Genomic DNA, 21,002 nt, shown 5'->3' with positions numbered 1-21,002 from the left:
TATCTGAAAAGGCGACACAGGATCTTTTGGCCCAGTCTTCGAAGAGGATGAGACCTGCCGTCCCCTTTTGCTAAGAAGGAGAAGGCTCCCTTTCAGGAGCCCTTTCGAGGTGGTCCAGGTCCAGATCCTCCTTCAGGAGCAAAAGACCAGAGAGAAGAGGAAGGTCTTCCTCTCAGGACTCCCTTCAGAAGTCCAAATGAAGAACAAGTCCTCCAGACGACAGTGGGTGCCAGACTGCTGAACTTCGCCGAGGTCTGGGCACAGAGAGGGGCGGACGACTGGTCCCTCTCCATTTTGAGAAGAGGCTACCTCATCCCCTTCAGGGAAAACCTCCTTTGAACATCAACTCCCAGGGAGTTATCCGCCAGCTACAGGGATCCCATCAAGAACCAGGCTCTTTTTCTAGCAGTGGAACAAATGTTAGAAAAGGAAGCCATAGAACCGGTTCAAGATCTCCATTCCCGGGTTTTACAACCGTCTTTTTCTGGTTCCAAAATCCTCGGGGGTTGGAGACCGGTTCTGGATGTGAGCTCCTGAATTTCTTCATAATCAAGAAGAAATTCAAAATGGAGACTACCTCTTCAGTTCTGTGCAGCTCTTCGTCAGGGGATTGGATGGTCTCCCTGGACCTTCAGGATGCTTACTTCCACATTCCCATTCATCCCTCCTCCAGAAAGTTCCTGAGGTTCATGGTTCGGGAAAAACCTTTCAGTTCAGGGCTCTGTGCTTCGGTCTTTCGACACAGCCCCACAAGTGTTCACGGGCATCTTAAGGAATGTGGCTCACTGGCTTCACTTAGAGGGGTGAGGATATCAATGTATCTCGACGATTGGCTGATTCGAGCTCAATCAAAGGACAGTTGTCTGGAGGACTTGTCATCACCCTAAATATGACCAGTCCCTAGGACTTCTTAGTAAACCTCAGAAATCCCAGATTGATTCCTCAGCAGAGCATTGTTTACCTGGGGATTCTGATGGATTCTCGGGGTTTTCTAGCCTTTCCATCCCAAGAAAGAATAGATCGCTGCCTAGAAAAGGTGACAGTTTTTCTAAGGAGAAAGACATTGTTCCAGCGAGGGAGTGGATGAGTCTGCTGGGGACCATTTCCTCGCTGGAACAGTTCGTTTCTCTTGGGAAAACTTCACCTGAGACCTCTTCAGTTCTTCCTGAAAGGAGAGTTGGGACCAGAAGTCTCAGGACTTGTTAACAACTTTGTTCCAAATTTCGGACAAGATAAAGGAGGATCTCAACTGGTGGTTAGACCCCAGAAAATTGGGTCCAAGGACTGTCTCTTCAGTTATCGAGCCCTACCCTAGTGTTGTTCTCAGACGCCTCGGAGTCGGGATGGGGAGCAACACTAGGGTCGAGAAGAAGTGTCAGGCACCTGGGAGGGAGACCAGGTGAACTGGCACATCAACAAGAAAGAGCTATCAGCATTCATTTGGCTCTCATCAAGTTCGAGTTCCTTGTCAGGGGGTCAAGTAGTCCAAGTGAACTCAGACAACACCACAGCCCTGGCTTATATCAGGAAAACAGGGAGGAACACACTCCTTCTCCCTTTACGAAACAGCAAGGAACGTTGCTGTTATGGGCTCAGGAGAGAAACATCAGACTCCTCACCAGATTTGTACAGGGAGAAAGGAATGTGAGGGCCGACCTTCTCAGCAGGAAGGATCAGGTCCTTCCCACAGAGTGGACTCTCCATTCAGAGGTTTGCGAAAGACTGTGGAACCTGTGGGGAGACCGAATATCGACCTCTTTGCAACCCATTGGAACAAGAAGGCTGAAAACTACTGCTCTCCGATCTCGGACCCCAGAGCAGTTGCAATAGACAGTCTTCTCCTAGATTGGGACAGGTTAGACGGGTATGCTTTTCCCCATTCAAGATCCTAGGGAAGTGGTAAGAAAGTTTGCATCATCGGAAGGCACCAAGACTGACCCTGATCGCTCCCTTTTGGCCATCTCAAGACTGGTTCACAGAGGTACTGGAATGGATGATAGATTTTCCCAGATCGCTTCCCTCTCAGGAACGATCTTCTCAAACAACCCCACTTCAACAGATTCCACAAGAATCTCCCGCTCTCAACCTAACTGCCTTCAGACTGTCGTCGAAGGACTGGTCAGAGCGAAGGGTTTTTCGCACAAAGCTGCGGGCTATTGCAAGAGCCAGAAGATCTTCAACCTTGCGCCTCTACCAGTCGAAGTGGGAAGTCTTTAGAAGATGGTGCAGGACCAAAAGATATCCTCTTCCAGTACCTCTGTGACAAACATTGCTGATTTCCTTATCTTCCTGAGGGAACAGTGCAACCTCGCTGTTTCCACAATTAAAGGGATACAGGAGTATGCTATCTTCAGTTTTTAGACACAGAGATCTGAATATCTCGGAAAACAAAGACCTTCATGACCTTATAAGGTCTTTTGAAACGTCAAAAACAAGACCCTAGACCTCCCAGTTGGAATTTGGACATAGTTTTGAAATTCTTAATGTCTAAAAAATTTGAACCTCCTCATCAAGCTTCCTTCAGGGATCTGACCAGGAAATCACTTTTCCTCTTTGCCCTTGCCTCAGCTAAGAGAATAAGTGAAATACAAGCTTTGGAAGGTTCTGTTGGTTTTAAGGAAGGACTCTGCTATATGCTCCTTTAAACCATTCTTTCTTAGCAAAGAATGAGAATCCTTCAAAACCTTGGCCAAGAACCTTTGAATTAAAAGGTCTTTCCGATCTGTCAGGGACATGAGTTGAGACACTCTCTGTCCAGTAAGAAGCCTTAAATTCTATCTGGAAAGAAAGAAACAGCTGGGAGGAACACTTGAAAGTCTTTGGTGCTCTGTCAGGATCCTTCAAGAGCAATCTCAAAGAATGCGCTGTCTTTTTCATTAAGGATGTTATCAAGGAAGCTCATCTTTCATGTGAGGATGAGCACTTTAAGCTCCTTAGAGTGAATGCTCATGAGGTGAGAGCCATTGCTACTTCTCTGGCTTTTCACAAGTCTTGTCTCTCCAGTCTATTGTGGACTCAACCTACTGGAGATGTAATTCAACGTTTGCTTCTCATTATTTGAGAGATGTTAGAGTAACATATGATAAGTGCTTCTCTCTAGGAGCTTACGTATCCATGGATTCGGTGCTGGGACAGGGAGCTGAATCTAATCCTTTTTAGTTTAGTTAATTTAGTTGTTTTTTTAATGCTTGGTGGTGTGTGTTTTTATGGTTGGTTGAAAGAGGGTGTTGGAGGTTATCTTCTTTTTCAATTCTTATCACTAACAAGGTTAGGCTTGGTCAGGTGGTCGGGTTTGGTTGTTATGTTCCTTGTAATTTTATTACACCTAGCTCTGTCATGTAAGAGGATAGCCCCATTGATATGATTCAGGTGTAGGCTCTGTCATGTAAGTGGGTCAGCCCCCATTGACACGATCCATAACAGGCTCTGTCATGTTAGTGGGTCATCCCCATTGATATGATCCAGAAGGGCTGTCAGTCATAGGTCACATCCTCGCTGAAGCTCTTGAGGCAAGCAGACTCATAGACAGTATCCATGAAGTCTTCTGCCCAATCAGGTAAGAACCATGGTTTTTGTTTATCCTACAACATATGTTGTTTCCCGTTTTTAGTTATTAGCTGTCTCTTGCCCTCCTCCAGGGTGCCAATCAGCTAAGTATATATCTGACGGGTAAGTTGCATGTACAAAAATGATATTTTTATGATAAAATAAAGTTTTGTACATACTTACCCGGCAGATATATACGATTGATGGCCCTCCCAGCCTCCCCTCAGGAGACAGGTGGAAGAGAAAATCTGATTAGAAAACGGGAATGGTTCCTATTCCCGCCACCCAGCGGCGGGTATGGTTGATCACCTGACCTACCTGTCGCGTGTGCGCGAAATTTGAATTTCTGTCGGGAACGCCGGAGACTATAGCTAAGTATATATCTGCCGGGTAAGTATGTACAAAACTTTATTTTATCATAAAAATATCATTTTAACATTTTTGTCAGCACTAAAGATGCTTGATTGAGAAGAAGGGAGCAGGGAAAGACTATCTTCTGTTTTCCTCCTTCCAGATTGACGTCTTGGAGACGATTGCAAACAGACCGGGGAAGCCTTCTCTTTGGGAGTTTCTGTATCCCCAGGGAAGACTCATCCTTATCGACGCTTTGAGATGTTCAGTTTTTAATTCGCCAGAAGGTTATTCTTTTCTACGCTGAACTAGATCACCTGTTGAAGCACATCTTTGTTATTTTTGAAGTGGTCAGTTTTTTGACTGGTCCATTGGAGCATTAGGCTGGAAGATTTCTTGACATGTTCTTCTTGGGATGAGGAGACATTTACTGGATTTATCAGGAGTCCTTAATGTGTTAGATCAAGGAGTTATCGATTTTTGCTTAGGGACTGACTGCTGTTTCCTTTAGGCTCGTTCTTAAAAGAGAGAATTATGGTGTTCTTTCCTTACAAACGGAGTGTCAAGAATTCAGAGGTCAGCCTATTGTTGTTTGCACCTCTTAATAAGAAGAACTTGTTTCAGAGGAGCTGTTAGTGGAGATTTCTGCAGCTCTTCAGAAGAAATCTACAAAGGATTTACTGGCTCAGTCCTCCAAAAGAACAAGAGAGGCTACTGTTGCTTCAGCCAGTTGTATGCCTGAACTTCGTCTTCTTCTCGTCTTCACCTTCACCTCTGGAATGCCCTTTCTGAGGTAGAGGAGGTTATAGAGGACTGGCAAACTCAAGAAGAAGAACAAGGGTCTCTCTTAGATCAATTAAGAAAGTTCCCCAGTCTGACAACAAGAAGTGAGAAACATCCTCTGTGCACCGGTGGGAGCAAGACTTCTACAGTTTTGGAGGTGTTGGGAAGAGATAGGAGCAGAGAGCTGGGTTGTGGAGACTCTGAGAAGGGGCTACCGTTTTCCTTTCAAGAGTACCGATAGTTTTGACGGCTTACTTAGGCGATTCAAAGAAATACATGGCGCTTTCTGAGGAGGTGTCGACCCTGTTAGACAAGAGAGTGGTAGAAGCAGTGGAAGATCAGAGCTGTCCAGGCTTCTACAATCACCTATTTTTAGTTCCAAAAGCTTCGGGGGGTTGGAGACCCGTGTTGGATGTCAGCGCTTTAAACAAGTTCGTAAAACGGACAAAATTCTGCGTGGAGACCAGCAACATGGGTCTATCATCCATCAGACAGGGAGATTGGATGGTAACGGTGGATATGCAGGACGCATATTTCCATGTCCCGATCCACCAAGAGTCTCGGAAGTAGGCTACCTACGTTTTGTAGGCTATTCGGGAACCAAGTTTTCCAGTTTCGGGCTGTCTGTTTTGGCCTTTCGACAGCTCCTCAAGTTTTTACCAGGATTCTAACCCCATTCTCGAAATGGCTTCATCAGCAGGGGATCAGGATATCTCTTTATCTCGACGACTGGCTTCTGCGGTCGGGAACTCGAGCAAAGTGCACAGAGGATCTTCAAGTAACTTTAAGATTGACAGAGGAGTTGGGTCTTCTAATCAACCATCAGAAGTCGTGTCTGACCCCTTCTCAGAAAACAGTATATTTGGGAATTCAGATAGATGCAGTGAGTTTTCGGGCTTCTCTGTCGACTCAAAGAGTCGATTCTTGCCTTCAAAAAGTTTTAAAATTTCTTACTCTCAGAACTTGCTCTGCGAACAAATGGATGAGCCTTTTGGGGGTGTTATCGTCCATAGAGATGTTTGTGGATCTGGGTCGCCTCTACATAGTCCTTTACAATTTTATCTGAAAGCAAAGTGGCGGAGGAAGGAATTCCAAGACACTTTTGTTTTCGAGATTTCCGAAGAAATCAAGAAGGATCTGCTTTGGTGGCTGTCAAGAGAAAGATTGACGGAAGGAAAGTCTCTAGCTCCGCTGAACCCCGACCTAACATTCTTTCAGACGCATCCGACCAGGGATGGGGTGCGGTTCTAGGGGACTTGGAGACATTGGGAGTTTGGAGCAAAAGCCAATGGAAGTGGCATATCATCATGAAAGAATTGGTAGCTGTCCATCTAGGGTTGACAAAACTTGCAGAACAGATCGGTGGGAAGGTGGTTGTAGTCCATTCAGACAATGTAACAGCTCTGTCATATATTCAGAAACAAGGAGGCACTCACTCGTTCTCCCTTTACGAGGCGACAAGGATTCTGCTATTGTGGCTGAAGCAAAATCAGACACAAGTATTAACAAGGTTTGTTCAAGGGAAACTAAACATAAGGGCAGACTTGCTCAGTCGCAAGAAGCAAGTGATCTCGACAGAATGGACTTTGCACCCCACGGTATGTCGACAAATATGAAAGTGTTGGGGGACTGCTGGTAGACCTATTTGCTACAGCCAAGAACAGCAGACTTCCAGTTTATTGCTCTCCAACTCCAGACCATCAGGCTTGGGTTATGGATGCCATGGTTCAGAATTGGGAGAATCTGTATGTGTACGCCTTCCTGCCATTCAAGATAGTCAGGGCAGTATTGAACAAACTCAGGACTTACAAGAACGTCAGAATGACTCTGATCCCCATTTTGGCCATCAAGGGAATGGTTCCCGATCTGCTGGAACTTCTGATAGATTATCCAAGGCTTCTACCAAAAGGAGGAATCTTTTCAGGCAGCCTCACATAAGAAAGTTCCACGAAAAATCAGGTCTAGCGCTAACCGCATTCAGACTATCAACCGTCTCTCAGAGATAAGGGTTTTTTTCAACAAGCTTCAGAAGCTATCGCAGAATGCAGAAGGAAATCTTCTTCGAGATACCAGGCCAAGTGGAATGTCTTTAGAGACTGGTGCAGGAGAGAGGGAGTCTCTTCTTCTAAGACATCTTTAGGACAAGTGGCCGATTTCTTCTTATATTTGAAGAAGACTAAACTTTTATCTACCTCTACCATTAAGGCGTACAGGGCTATGTTGGACTCAGTGATTCGACACCGTGGTCTAGATTTGTCAGATTTGATTAAGTCTTTCGATAAGGAGAGGACGGAAGGACCAAGATAAATAGGCTGGAGGTTGGACGTGGTTCTCAAGTGGCTTAGGAGTGATAGATTCGAACCTCTCAGTACAGTGCCTCTAAGGGAGGTGACAAGAAAGATGCTATTTCTAGTAGCTTTAGCCACAGTGAAGAGGGTAAGTGAATTGCATGCCTTAAATAAAAAAGTAGGTTTTGCAAAGGTTAACATGATTTCCTCCTTTAATATGGTTTTTATGGCCAAGAATGAAACCCCATCCAGGCCTTGGCAACGGTCGCTCAGATTCGTAATCTTGAATCCAGATCTAGTTGATGGAGAAGAGGAGAGACTTATGCCTCATTAGAGCTCTCAAGTTTTATATCTCAAGTTTGACCAAGCCTATTAGAGATAACTTGACCTTGCTCTGTTAAGAATCCTTGATATTCTCTCAAAAACAGGCATTGGCATTCTTTATTTGGAGTGTAATAGTGGAGGCTCATGACAATTTGATGAGGCAGAGTACAGTGTTTTTGAAAGTTAAAACGCATGAAGTACAAGCGGTTGCGACCTCCCTGGCCTTCAGACGCAATTTGTTTCTCTTCTTCTATTATACAAGTGACCTTTTGGAGGAGGAGGTCAGTTTTTGCCTCACATTATCTAAGAGATATGGAGACCACATCTGATAATTGCAGTACCCTAGGCCCTTTTGTTGCGGCTGGCACGGTATTGGGTGAAGGTGATAAGGAAGTGCATCCTTTCTTAGTGTCCCCTTCTCCTTGAAGCAGGTTTTCAAGTTTGCTGGAGAGTCTGGGGGTACATGGTGCTGTGCGCTTAGGAGTACTTTTCAGTCATTTTAAGGGTTTTAATTTTGGTGTAGGCTAGTGGTGATACCCATCGACTAGTTTTATATTTTTTGGTTGGTACTGTGCCCTGAGCAGGGGCATTTGTTTGGTCATCCTTCATGTCCTACAAACCCCTCTAGGTCACAAGGATAATTTACTTGCTATAGACGTCCCATGGCTCCCTCGCCACGTCTAGCAGTTAAGAAGAGCTCCATATTTAAAAGAGGCAGAATCGGTATGGATTGCTCACTTAACAGGTAAGGAACTTACAACACTTCTTTTACCCAATAAAAGAAGACTAACACAAATTAAATATAGTTCTATCTATTCATGGTCCCACCTCCTTTAGTGTGGGAATCATCAATGTAACTACTGGGTAAGTTACATATATAAAAATGACATTTTCATAATAAAATAAAGTTTTAAGTACTTAAACAGTAGTTACATGATCAAAGCCCTCCCCCTCCCCCTCATGAATGTAGGGCATAAACGACTGAATTTTTGTGTTAAAGTAGTTCCTCACTCCTCCACCAGTGGACAGAGGGGTTATCTCCTAGCCGCCATATTGTTTTTTGTTTTGCTGGCGCAAAATTTGAATTCTAGCTGCCGTTCGGTTCGAAACAATAGCAATGTAACTACTGGATAAGTATACTTAAAACTTTATTTTATTATGAAAATGTCATATTTATATGTTATTATTTCATAGTAAGCTATACAGTATACTGTACAGTATATACATACATCAAAATATTGAAATCATCATACCTTTCATTAATTCCAGAATTCATTCCTAACTAAAGCACCTTGATATTACAGAACAGCTAAGGTGATGAGACTCCTCAACAGTGGCATGATTCTTACTAATGGTTAGAGTGCATTGGACTTTGTAAAAGAATGAATTGTTACAAGAATATATCAAATCTGTTTTATAAATCTTAAGTAAAGGATCTTTATCTTTTCCTCAGAGTGAGTTGCAGAGAGGATCTTGCAGCTAATCATGTTGTCCAAAGCGGGCATTGAGGTGGCTGACACAACAAGTAAGTTTTGTTGGTTACATTGATGTGATTTGCGAAATGCACATAATTTTACTGTATTGTAAAGCTTTTTAACTTGTGATTGAGCTTCATTTTTATTTGAAGAGTAGTATTCAATGTAAATGTATCTTCAGGGTATAAAAAAGCTTATTTGGGATGAGTCTTACCCACTGCTAAAGATAGCTTATATCTGTGCTTGGATAGGCGAGTCAGCATTGATACAAAAGAAGAAGCTCCAGAGGCTAACCTAGATGGCTGTCCAGTACACACCTGTTCTCTACCAGGTGTGTTTTGAGTGTCTCAGCTCTTGACAGAATTTTCCTTGCTACCATTACATAGGTTTGTCTTTTTGCTGCTTTCAAGGTACAGGCAGTCCCCGGTTATTGGCAGGGGTTCTGTTCCTGACAGCATGACAATAACCAAAAATCGGAGTTAGCAGGGCCGATCCCTGGTTATTGGCACTGATATCCAGTTATTGGTGCCAATAACCGGGGATCAGTGCTGCCGTTAAGTGGGGGTCGGCGCCGATAACTGGAGATCGGCACATATTGGCACCAAAAATCCAGTTATAGTAGCTAGACAAGCGCCGTAAAACCAGATCGCCGATGACTGGGGACTGCCTGTACTGTACTGTACATTTATTTTCCTAGGATGCCTTACACTGAAATCAAGGCTAAGAATATCAGGTTACGTAGGAATGATTACTGAGTTAGCAGGACGTTGATTTCTGAGGTAGATAGACATACTGTATTGTGTTAGCTTGAGCATAGGTTTGTGGAATGTAGAGATTTTGAAAGGACTTCAGTTCGTTAGATATAGAAAGAGAAAGGAAGTAGATAGATTACAAAAGCAAATAATTAGGTCAGGTGGTAAACCTCCCCCTTGTCCAGATCCTTCGTCTGTAGTTTTCCTTACTCAGTCTATGGCTCTTTCTTCTGCTAATGCTTTAGCTAGTACTTAGAGGCTTGTATTGAGACTTCCTCTTTAGCTCAATTTCTGCTCACCTTGCAGTTCAAGAAAAGCAGTGGACCCCACTTTATTGCAGATTTTTTGGAACATATCTTTCAATTTTATGGGGAACTTTCACCAACTTGATTTTTCTATGGAACATATCTCTAAAATTATCACTAATTGAAACATCTGTAAAAAAGCAATACATTTTGTTCATGACACTTACCTGACAGATATATATATAGCTGTATTCTCCGAAAGGGACTGACAGAAATTCAAAACTTACGGCACACGCAGAGATGGGCCAGGTGGTTAGTACCCATTCCCGCCGCTGGGAGGCGGGTATCAGGAACCATTCCCATTTTCTATTCAGATTTTCTCTGTCGCCGGTATTGTCAACACCTGTTGTCAATACCTCCGCTAGTTGGATTTCGTAAACTTTTCCACTGAGTATTCTGATTGTCTTTTGGTTTTTGACTTTGGCTTTGTGGATAGGCATACGCTTTTTTGGACTGATTTGATTTTGGTTTTGGCTATTTCTTGAACAAGATGTCTGGTTCTAGTTCTGCTAGTTTCAGGGTGTGTGTTGTGAAGGAGTGTAAGGTGAGGCTACCGAAAGCTTCAGTAGACCCTCACACAGTATGCATGAGATGTAGAGGGCATGTCTGTATGTTGGATGATCGCTGCAAGGAGTGTGAATCGTTGCCTGATTCTGATTGGAAGGCTTACGATTCTTACGTTAAGCTAGAGCGTGATCGTGTAAGGAGGTCTTCCTCCAGGAGTGTGTCGGTAGGTGGGAGTCAGGGTATTAATTTATCTCCTGTTAATCCTACTAATGCTTCTCCTTTCCCTGTAGAGTCGCCTTCTAACCCAGTGATTGCGTCTGCGGAAGGTAATGCCCTTGCGCAGATTTTAAACTCCATTCCTTTGGAGTCTAAGGTGTTGGCGATCAAAGTGCAGTGAAGTGTAGTGATCCCCAGTGTTGTGGAGGGGCGTCAGATCGGCCCTATAATGCCTCTAGGCCTGGACCTCTGCCGAACTCCCAGGACTTAGGAATGGGCATGTCGAAAGCCGCAAGAGGGTTACGGGGACCCCCACCGATCTGGCGTCCTTCGGCAGGCCTTGTTGACGCCTCCCAGGCTGCCAGGGATCGTGCTCGCGCACGGATCCTTAAGATTGCTTGCTTCGCCCTCCGAGGCGCCCTCTCCACTTAAGGGGTCGCGTTCTCGGTTGGACTCTCGTCCGTTCAAGAGGAGCCGCGTTGAAGAGGACGCTTCTTCTCCTCTTTCTCGTGCTTTGGAATCTTCTCCCGACTGGCTGCGAGATTTGCCGCCGCAGAAGAGGACCAGGACTTCTTCGGAGGAGGACGTTGCTGAACGTCCCAGCCGCACCAAGAAGAGAGCCCCTGTCGCCCTTGGTAGAAGGAGGAGGACGTCTCCTTCCCCCTCTTCTTCTCATAAGAGCAGCCCTTCTCCTGAGAGGGCTTCCTCTCCTTCGAAGCGTCTTATCCAAGATATGCAGCGGCAGTTAGCTTCCCTTCTCGCTGCTAAGGAGAAGGAGCCTCGTGGGCGCCGTAAGGATTTGTCGCTGCCAGTTAAGAGATCTAAGAGGTCTCCCTCTCCTTCTCTTCGCTTCGTCTCTCCCCCTGGGGTTTCTCGTAGTCGCCCTCATCGCTCTGGGCGGATCATCAGCTCTCCTTGCCCCGTCGTGGCGTGCTGGTTGATCAGGACGCCCTCTTGCAGCTCGGCTTGCCGCTAGTAAGAGTTCGCGCTAAGACGCTCTTCTTGACTCTCCTCCTGCTTCTCGCTCGTTTTGACGTTCGCAGGACGCTCCCAGGGCGCTTCGTTATTCCTGATCTCTGCACGACGCTCTTCAGGACTCTCGTCAAGAAGCTCGGCGGGTCGCTCATCAGGACTCGCCAGGGCGCCGGCAGCTTGTGAGACAGGGCGCTCTTCAGGGCGCCGACTGCTTGTGAAGCAGGACGCCGTCAGGACGCCAGTCAGGACGCCGACAGGACGCCGGGGCTTCTGTACGAGTTGTTCCGGTTTTTCTGCTGCTTCTTCCCACGAAGAGGTCTCTGGGCCGAATGGACCCAAAGGTCTTAGTCTCCCTCTAGCCCCGAAGACTCTCCTGTCGCTCCTGTCGAAGAGGCTGGTTTGTCTCAGGAGTCGGACTCTGCAGAACAGGAGCAGCCCCCTCTGTCGTCTTTCTCCGACTACCGGGTTTTGGCTAGCATGCTTAAGGAACTTTTTCCAGATAAATTTCAGCCTTCTGCTCCTCTTTCCCCTCCTTCGCAGTTAGCTTCTTCGAAGGTGAGGAAATCGCCCGGCTTCCTACAAATGAAGACTTCTCTGGCTACTAGAAAAGCTCTCAAGAGAGTCAACTCTTGGATGGAAGATAGGAAGTCTCAAGGAAAATCTTCCTTCGCTCTACCCCCGTCTAGATTGTGCGGGAAAGCTGGAATGTGGTATGAGACGGGAGAGGAAATTGGCTCAAGAGTTCCTTCTTCCTCTCAAGGCGATTTTGCGAGCCTTGGTTGATGCTTCAAGGAGGTCTCTTCTTTCTTCAGCTAAAGTGTCCTGGACTCTTTCTGAGACCGACCACCATCTGAAAGGCCTTTTCAAGTCTATGGAGGTTTTTAACTTTCTGGACTGGTGCTTGGGGGCCTTGGACTTAAGGACTCGTAGTCCGGATTCTATTTCTCTGGGGGAGCTGTCCAGTGTACTGTCTTGCATGGACAAGGCCGTCAGGGATGGCGCAGATGAACTGGCTTCGCATTTTGGTACAACCCTCCTAAAGAAGAGGGCTTTGTACTGCAATTTTGCTGCCAAGTCGGTTTCTCCTGTTCAGAGGGCTGAGTTACTTTTGCCCCTCTCTCTAGCCATCTCTTCCCCAGCCGCTTGTCAAGGATCTCGCCTCAGCCTTAAGGAGAAGGCTACTCAGGATCTCCTTGCTCAGTCTTCCAGACGCCCTAGTGTCCCTTCCACGTCTTCGCAAGGACTTCCCTCAAGAGACAGAAGCCCTTTAGTGGGAGATCTTCCTCCTCTAGACCCTTTTCGCGAGGAAGAGGTCTCTCCAGAGGCGGAGCCCCTTCTTCCCAAAGGGGCAAGAAGTGACTTTCTTCACCTCCAGACACCAGTAGGAGCCAGGCTTCTCCTGTTTTCGGAAGCCTGGAAAGTAAGAGGGGCGGATTCCTGGTCCCTCAATGTAATCAAGAAAGGTTACAGGATCCCGTTCCTTGAAAAACCCCCTGTCCTCAACTCCCAGAGATCTGTCGCCTTCTTACCGTCCGGAGAAGCAACAGATCCTTTTAGATCTGCTGGAAGAAATGATCGAGAAAAGGGCCATAGAGCGAGTCCTGGATCTGGAGTCTCCAGGTTTTTACAATCGTCTCTTCCTAGTTCCAAAACAGTCAGGGGGGTGGAGACCAGTCCTGGACGTCAGCAGACTGAACAACTTTGTCGTCAAAGAGAAGTTCAAAATGGAGACGCCCCAGTCTGTTATCAATGCGCTGCGACCAGGCGATTGGATGGTCTCTCTCGACCTCCAGGACGCTTATTTTCATGTCCCCATTCATCCTCAGTCGAGAAAGTATTTGAGATTTGTCCTGGGGGGAAGAGTGTACCAGTTCAGAGCTCTCTGTTTCGGACTGAGTACAGCTCCTATGGTGTTCACAGTCCTGATGAGGAACGTTGCCCGGTGGCTTCATCTTGCCGGTATAAGGATCTCGCTCTATCTGGACGACTGGCTCATCCGAGCCACATCGGAACAAAGGTGTCTGGAGGACTTACATTCAACTTTGAAGCTGACAAAGTCCCTGGGACTTCTTGTGAATTTAGAGAAGTCGATCTGATCCCCTCTCAGTCTATTCTTTATCTAGGGGATTCGGATGGATTCAGCGGGTTTTCGAGCCTTTCCATCCCAGGAACGCCAGCAGCACTGCTTAGTAAAAGTTTCAGCCTTCCTGGGGAAAGAAACATGCTCGGTGAGGGAATGGATGAGTCTGCTGGGGACCATTTCATCACTGGAGAAGTTTGTTTCCCTGGGGAGGTTGCATCTCAGACCCCTACAGTTCTTTCTTGCAGACAACTGGAAGAACAAGGAGGATTTGGAGGAGTCTCTCAGGATCTCTCTCTGTCAAGGACCATCTTCGGTGGTGGCTCGATCCCTTAAAGTTGGCAGAAGGGGTCTCTCTCTATCTTCAGAGCCCCGACCTAGTGTTGTTTTCCGACGCGTCCATGTCGGGATGGGGAGCAACACTAGGGGGGGAGGAAGTGTCAGGCACCTGGAAAGGGGAACAGGTGTCCTGGCACATAAATCTAAAAGAACTGAAAGCGATTTTCTTGGCTCTTCAGTTCTTCGAGATCAAGTTGCAGGCCGGGTAATTCAAGTCAACTCCGACAACACCACAGGCCTGGCGTATCTCAAGAAACAGGGAGGTACTCATTCTCGGTCCCTGTTCTTGATCGCCAAGGAGATCCTGCTGTGGGCACATTCTCGCCAGGGTGACGATTCTCACTCGTTTTGTTGCAGGGGTCGAGAATGTACGCTGACCTTCTCAGTCGGCAGCATCAGCTTCTGCCAACAGAATGGACTCTGAACGCAAGAAGTGTGTCAGGAACTTTGGAAGCTTTGGGGACGTCCCCTGGTGGACATTTTTGCAACTTCAAGGACCACAAGGCTGCCCTTTACTGCTCTCCTGTTCTCGACCCAGGAGCCCTAGCAATAGATGCCTTTCTCTGGGACTGGAAGGGTCTAGATCTGTATGCCTTTCCCCCATTCAAGATTCTGGGGGAAGTCGTCAGGAAGTTTGTAGCCTCAGAAGGGACGAGAATGACTTTAATCGCCCCTTTTGGCCTTCAGCGGAGTGGTTCCCAGAGGTCATGTCTCTTCCTGGTGGATTTTCCAAGAACGCCCTTTGAGAACAGATCTTCTCAAACAACCCCACTTCGAGAGGTACCACAAAACCTTCCCGCTCTGAGTCTGACTGCATACAGACTATCGAGAAGTTGCTCAGAGCGAGAGGTTTTTCTAAACCAGTGGCTAAGGCGATCGCTAACGCCAGGAGAGCCTCTTCCAGCGCAGTGTACCAGTCTAAGTGGTCATTTTTAGGAAGTGGTGTAAACTTAAGGGAATTTCCTCTACCACAACCTCTCTATCCCAGATAGCAGACTTCCTTTTATTTGAGAAAGGATTTGAAGCTGGCAGTCCCTACCATCAAAGGCTATAGGAGTATGCTGTCAACGGTCTTTAGGCATAGAGGCCTTGACTTATCAGACAATAAAGACCTTCATGATCTTCTTAGGTCTTTTGAGACGTCTAAGGTAGCCTCCCTAAGTTACCTTCCTTCTGGAATTTAGATGTCGTTCTAAAATTCCTGATGTCCAAGAGGTTTGAACCTTTACATTCTGCTTCCTTCAAAGATGTAACCAAGAAAGCTATTTTCCTAACTGCTCTGGCGACGCACGAAAGAGAGTTAGTGAACTTCAAGCGATCAGCAAGATTATAGGTTTCAGAGGCCCTGATGCTGTCTGTTCTCTGAGCCCTATGTTTCTTGCCAAGAATGAAAACCCGTCTTCCCCTTGGCCCAGGTCCTTCGAAATTAAGGGCTTGACGAACATCACTGGACAAGAACCTGAGAGAACCCTGTGTCATGTCAGGGCTCTGAAATTTTATTTGCAGAGGACCCAGGATTGTAGAGGTCCTTCTAGCAATCTTTGGTGCTCCGGTTAAGAGGCCTGATATACCTCTCTCGAAAAATGCCCTGGCGTTCTTTCTCTGAATACACCATCATAGACGCCCATTCCAGTGTGCTAGACGAGGATTTGAGAACTTTGAAGGTCAAGGCTCACGAAGTGAGAGCCATTGCTACCTCAGTGGCCTTCCAGAAAAACCAGTCTCTCAATGACATTCTGGGTGCCACTTTTTGGCGAAGCAATTCTGTCTTTGCTTCTCATTATCTCACAGAAGTGAAGACGTCCTATGAGAATTGCTGTGCGCTGGGGCCTTACGTTTCCGCAAATACAATCTTGGGAACAGAAAGCGACTCTCATCCTCTCCTTTAGTTTTGTTTTTGTGTGTTTTTTAAATATTTTATGTGTTGTTTTTTATGGTTGTTGGGTCTCCACCAGTGGTGGTCGCCCCAGTCCTTAGTTTATGTTAATCTTTTTTGACGTAACTAGGCTTGGTCAGGTGGTTGTTTAGTTTGTCGCTTACCCTCAAAGTAAGGTCATATGGTCTAGTCACATTGTGGTCTCACCCCCGTTGACAGATCATCTAGATTTCACCAGCTTTATAGGTCTCTACCTCGCTGGAGTTTTCTAGTAAAGCAGAAGCAGGCTTGGGTGACAGTAATCACGAAGTCAGCAATGCTAACAGGTAAGGAACCAAGGCGTCAATCGCCTACATAGGTTTGTTTCCTAAATCCTATTCTGTCTCTTCCCACCTCCAATGGTGGGATTCAGCTATATATATATCTGTCAGGTAAGTATCATGAACAAAATGATATTTTTATGATAAAATAAAGTTTGTTCATACTTACCTGGCAGATATATATAATCATAGTACCCGCCCTCCTCCCCTCAGGAGACAGTAGTTCTAGTTTCTAGAAAATCTGAATAGAAAATGGGAATGGTTCCTGATACCGCCTCCCAGCGGCGGGAATGGGTACTAACCACCTGGCCCATCTGCGTGTGCCCGTAAGTTTTGAATTTCTGTCGGTCCCTTTCGGAGAATACAGCTATATATATATCTGCCAGGTAAGTATGAACAAACTTTATTTTATCATAAAAATATCATTTTATGTTTATGATACAGTAATTCATATTTCCTTAAAGGATATGTATGTACAGTACTGAGAGAGAGAGAGAGAGAGAGAGAGAGAGAGAGAGAGAGAGAGAGAGAGAGAGAGAGAGAGACTGAGGAATGTTTACATTAAAGCCTAATATAGTACTGTATACTACAAACACTCTTACACTGTTTTGTTTATACTGTTTTTTTTATATTTTATGCTGTAGTATTCTTGTTTATATTTTTACTGAATTTTCTCTTTTTTTTTTTTTTATAAATCAAATTGTAAATCCAATCAAGCCCATAGGGTACTTACATCTGCACAAACTCAGTTCCATGCTGTTGGTGAACTTGGTGCAGCCTGTTGGGTTTTGTCTGGCCTAAATATGAAATAAACTTTTAAAATATTTTTATCATGATTAGAGATGAAATAGTCTCATTTACAGTTTTATGTGCTAATCGTACTTAGAATAAACTAAACTTGTAATAAAAATGGTACAGTAAATGAAGCACAGCAAAAAAAAATTGTGATGTACTTACATATGCATGCAATCATTTGAAGGCACTGTGTAAACTTCTTGGAGTTTTAATTTTGTAATTTTATGCTTGTGATACAGGTATTTCATTATTGTATTAAAGAGAGAGAGAGAGAGAGAGAGAGAGAGAGAGAGAGAGAGAGAGAGAGAGAGAGAGAGAGAGAGAGAGAGAGAGAGAGAGACATTGGTAAACAAACGAATCGGCGGGAAACAGCTGTTATGTGATTGTGAGGGATTTTACTGATATAACTTTTAACATAAAGTATGTTAGTTTACCTTTGTATGCCCATTTTCCATTTATGTTAAAAAATAACATTAATAATTCCATTAGTACATTTGTTTCTTTTGCAGCTAAAAAAATTATTTTCCTAATTCTTTCGGTAGTAGGCTGAATCAGCTGATTCTGAGTCACTTTTTGTCACAGGCGAAACAGTTGTTTTTTATACATTATTACGATGATATATCAATACAGTATAATAATACAGTATACTGTAAATGGATTCTGTAAGTAAAATAACAGTTTCATTACCGTTACTTTTATCTTAAATACAGCTGTAATAGCCTATTTGACTTTTGCAAATGGATACTATGAGTGTAACACCTGGGGTAGCCTAGGTCTATAATTCACACACAGCCTACACATTTTTATCTCAATGTATGGTAATACTATATGGCAACAATTGATAAGGAAGTCACTGTATAAAAATATATTAATGGTCACAAAACCATGATAGGCTGTGGATATAGTGTGGGCTAGGCTACTAGCCTACTAGATTGTACTGTATATCCTAGTGTAGGCTAGGCTAATTTCAAGTTGGGTTTTTTTCAAGAAACGATGGAGTTTTTGTAACCTAACCCCATGGTAAATGGGGAAATACCAGTATTTACAAAATTTTACAGTTGGTACAGGTTAACTCTTTGAATTCTAACAATACCCACCTGAACAAACCTACAATTAATATTCATTCCTTATCATTTATTTCATGATGATCATCATACTGATGCTAACTTAATGATAATTCTGTATAGACTATGACCTACAGCAGTCTTATGATTATGACTTACAGTAGTCTTATGACAACTTTGGCAATATAACTGGTATTCAATTATTTCATATTCTTTGTGTATACAAAAATAGACTACAGTTATTGTTTCCAGGCCAATTCTCAATTTTATACAGGCAATTATCAGTGTCATTGCACACTGTTCACTTCCTTTGAAGCCCTATCTACCATACAATAGATTAAAAATACTGGAGACACCAGACTACACGCACACAGTTTACCAAGAGTCCAAAACGCTGTACTAATCTCTCACAACTGTTGGCCGAAAGCCCCAAGCTCCAAGGCCTAGGGCTCTGTTTTCTTGATAGTGCAGCCAAACAGTACATTAAAATACTTGTTATCGATCCCACTGCAGCAGACCTGCAATGAGATGGAGTTACCAAATGTGTGAACAAGAACTGCTACGTAATAAAATCTTGATATTCAATATAAAAATTTACATTAATGTACATTACAGATTTCATATGTCATATGCAGTATACAATCCAGAACAGCCAATATATGGCCACCATAACAGTACTTTCCTAATCAAACCTGCCTAACTAGCAACTCACCTTACCCAAGAGCACCATCAATCATTTCCCCACCATTTAACTTATGAAGATCATCATACATATTCAAGCAATAAGTATATTTCCAATCAAGCCTAACAGAACACTAGTCTTCAATTTTCTCATATTCTTTTTTATATGCAAACAGTAACCTGCCTCCGTTTTGGATGCACAGTGCATTTAGGGCACAAGAATTTGGAACTGTGTTGAAACTAATTTCTTGACAAGTCAGTTATCAATCTTGTGCAAGCATCTAGTTAACTACTATATTACATTAAACTTAATTTTCATCAATCAATTCACTGGAACTTTGTGCGCTGCACAAAGCAATTTTGCCTCTTACCAGTAAAAATTAAAAATACTGCAGACACCAGACTGCACACAAAGTTTGCAAACAGATGCACTTCACTGCAGTCTCTCATAAGCATAGCCAACAGTCTTGTTTTTCTATAGGCTAGTGTTATCTGAGTAGAGTAGGCGTGAACCTGAACACCAACAACTTTAAACCATTCTCTTATCACTTGTTTTATATCCATCTACTACCCCCACCCACCACCAGGATAGCGGTAGGTATAAACACTTGTAGCCAGTCAGTCTACTTCTGTCACCGGTTTTGATAGGAGGTGGACAGATTGTTAAATGCATTTGGCCTTTCTGTTGAGTAAATTGTTTTTTTGGGGAGGAGAGGGATTTTCTTTTATTTTATTTTGAATGTTGCATCAGTAAGAACCTATAAGTTAAGAGTTGCTGTTATAGGCTTTATTCCAGTTTCAATGACACTCAAGAGATGTATGTACTGCAGAAGTGGCGAGGGAAGGATTATGATTGGAATAACCGATGTGACTCATAGTTTAATGATATCATACAGAAATTGATCATGAGTGAAGAGAGCCTGTTAGTTGGTAGAAAAAACTAAGACAAGAGGACAGGTTTCATAAGACTTTTGTTAAAGGGATGCATGTTTTGTTTGCTTCCCCTTTCAGTTATTTGGATAGGTCCTCTGCTGCTTCTCTTTGACCTGTTACTCCAGCTAAACTTCCCATTGATTCAGGCCATTAGATTTGATGGGATTGAGTAATTTTTTATGCTCACTACAGGTAAGTTTCATAGGGTTAATTTTTTTCTATGCTATCCTCCTGAGCATCTCGTTAAGTTCGGTTATGTCCCCGCGTTGGAGGAAGGGTCAGTGTCCCTGCTTTTGGCTTGCCATGCCCTTGGCACGTCCTATCTTGCTCCCTCTGAACCAGGAGCAACAGGGAACCGGGATATGTCAGAAAGTGATGCGAATCTGTGCTTGTTGTCTCCCCTCTGTTTGGTCTGGCATCAGCAGTGCCAGTTGTAATACCAACATCGCTAGTTCTGGTACCAAAGTTCATTCTCCGATAGGATCGCTCAAGAGGGAGACTAAGAGGAGTTGCCTAGCAACTCTTACTCTCTTTTAACCCTTAAACGCCGACTGGACATATTTTACACCGACAAAAATTGTCTGTCGGGTGCCAAGTGGATGTAAAATACGTCAACTACAAAAAGTTTTTTTAAATATTCGCGGAAAAATACTTATAGGCCTCGTTTATGAAAAATTTTAAATTGCACCTTGAGGGATGCTGGGAGTTCACGGATCACGCTGTTGTTTTGTTTACAAGTGTGACCCAGCTGCGCATGCGCGAATTTCTTTCTTATCCCAAAAGAAAGCATCAGCTAACTGCTGAAAATCTTAGAAATTCTTTAGTCACTTTGTTGTAATTTTTGCATCGTTTTCTATTAGCCTTTACATAAAGTTTTATATATGAAAATGTGCACAATTTCATGTAGAATACAAAAAAAATAACTCATGGTTGTAGCTTTTATCAATTTTGCCATATTTTCATATAAATCACGATAAGTGCCAAAATTTCAACCTTCGGTCGAATTTGACTCGACCGAAATGGTCGAAAAATGCAATTGTAAGCTAAAACTCTTACATTCTAGTAATATTCAATCATTTACCTTCATTTTGCAACAAACGAGAAGTCTCTAGCACAATATTTCGATTTATGGTGAATTTTTTAAAAAACTTTTTGATTATGTCTGCACTAACTGCTGAAAATCTCAGAAATTCTTTAGTCACTTTGTTGTAATTTTTGCACTGTTTTCTATTAGCAATTACATAAAGCTTTATATATGAAAATGTGTGCAATTTCATGTAGAATACAACAAAGAATAACTCATGGTTGTAGCTTTTATCAATTTTGATATATTTTCATATAAATCACAATAAGTGCCAAAATTTCAACCTTCGGTCAACTTTGACTTGACCG

The 21,002-nt window shown here is 43.8% G+C and overlaps 1 protein-coding gene across 4 annotated transcripts in view; it reads left to right on the top strand.

Annotated features, from left to right (window-relative positions):
- lost (methenyltetrahydrofolate synthase domain-containing protein lost) overlaps window positions 1-21,002 on the top strand; it is a 361,950-nt gene that overhangs the window by 38,717 nt on the left and 302,231 nt on the right. For all 4 annotated transcript variants that reach the window (XM_067124203.1, XM_067124204.1, XM_067124201.1 and 1 more), the window contains exon 2: window positions 8,746-8,817. In XM_067124203.1, coding sequence (XP_066980304.1) covers window positions 8,778-8,817 — 40 coding nt within the window. In that variant the 5' untranslated portion in view covers window positions 8,746-8,777. The remainder of the gene's footprint in view (window positions 1-8,745; window positions 8,818-21,002) is intronic.

This window comes from Macrobrachium rosenbergii, chromosome 22, assembly GCF_040412425.1.
Source record: "Macrobrachium rosenbergii isolate ZJJX-2024 chromosome 22, ASM4041242v1, whole genome shotgun sequence".
Taxonomy (NCBI): Eukaryota; Metazoa; Arthropoda; class Malacostraca; order Decapoda; family Palaemonidae; genus Macrobrachium; species Macrobrachium rosenbergii.
Note: the sequence above shows the minus strand (reverse complement) of the source record. Positions and strands in the feature narration are given on the sequence as shown.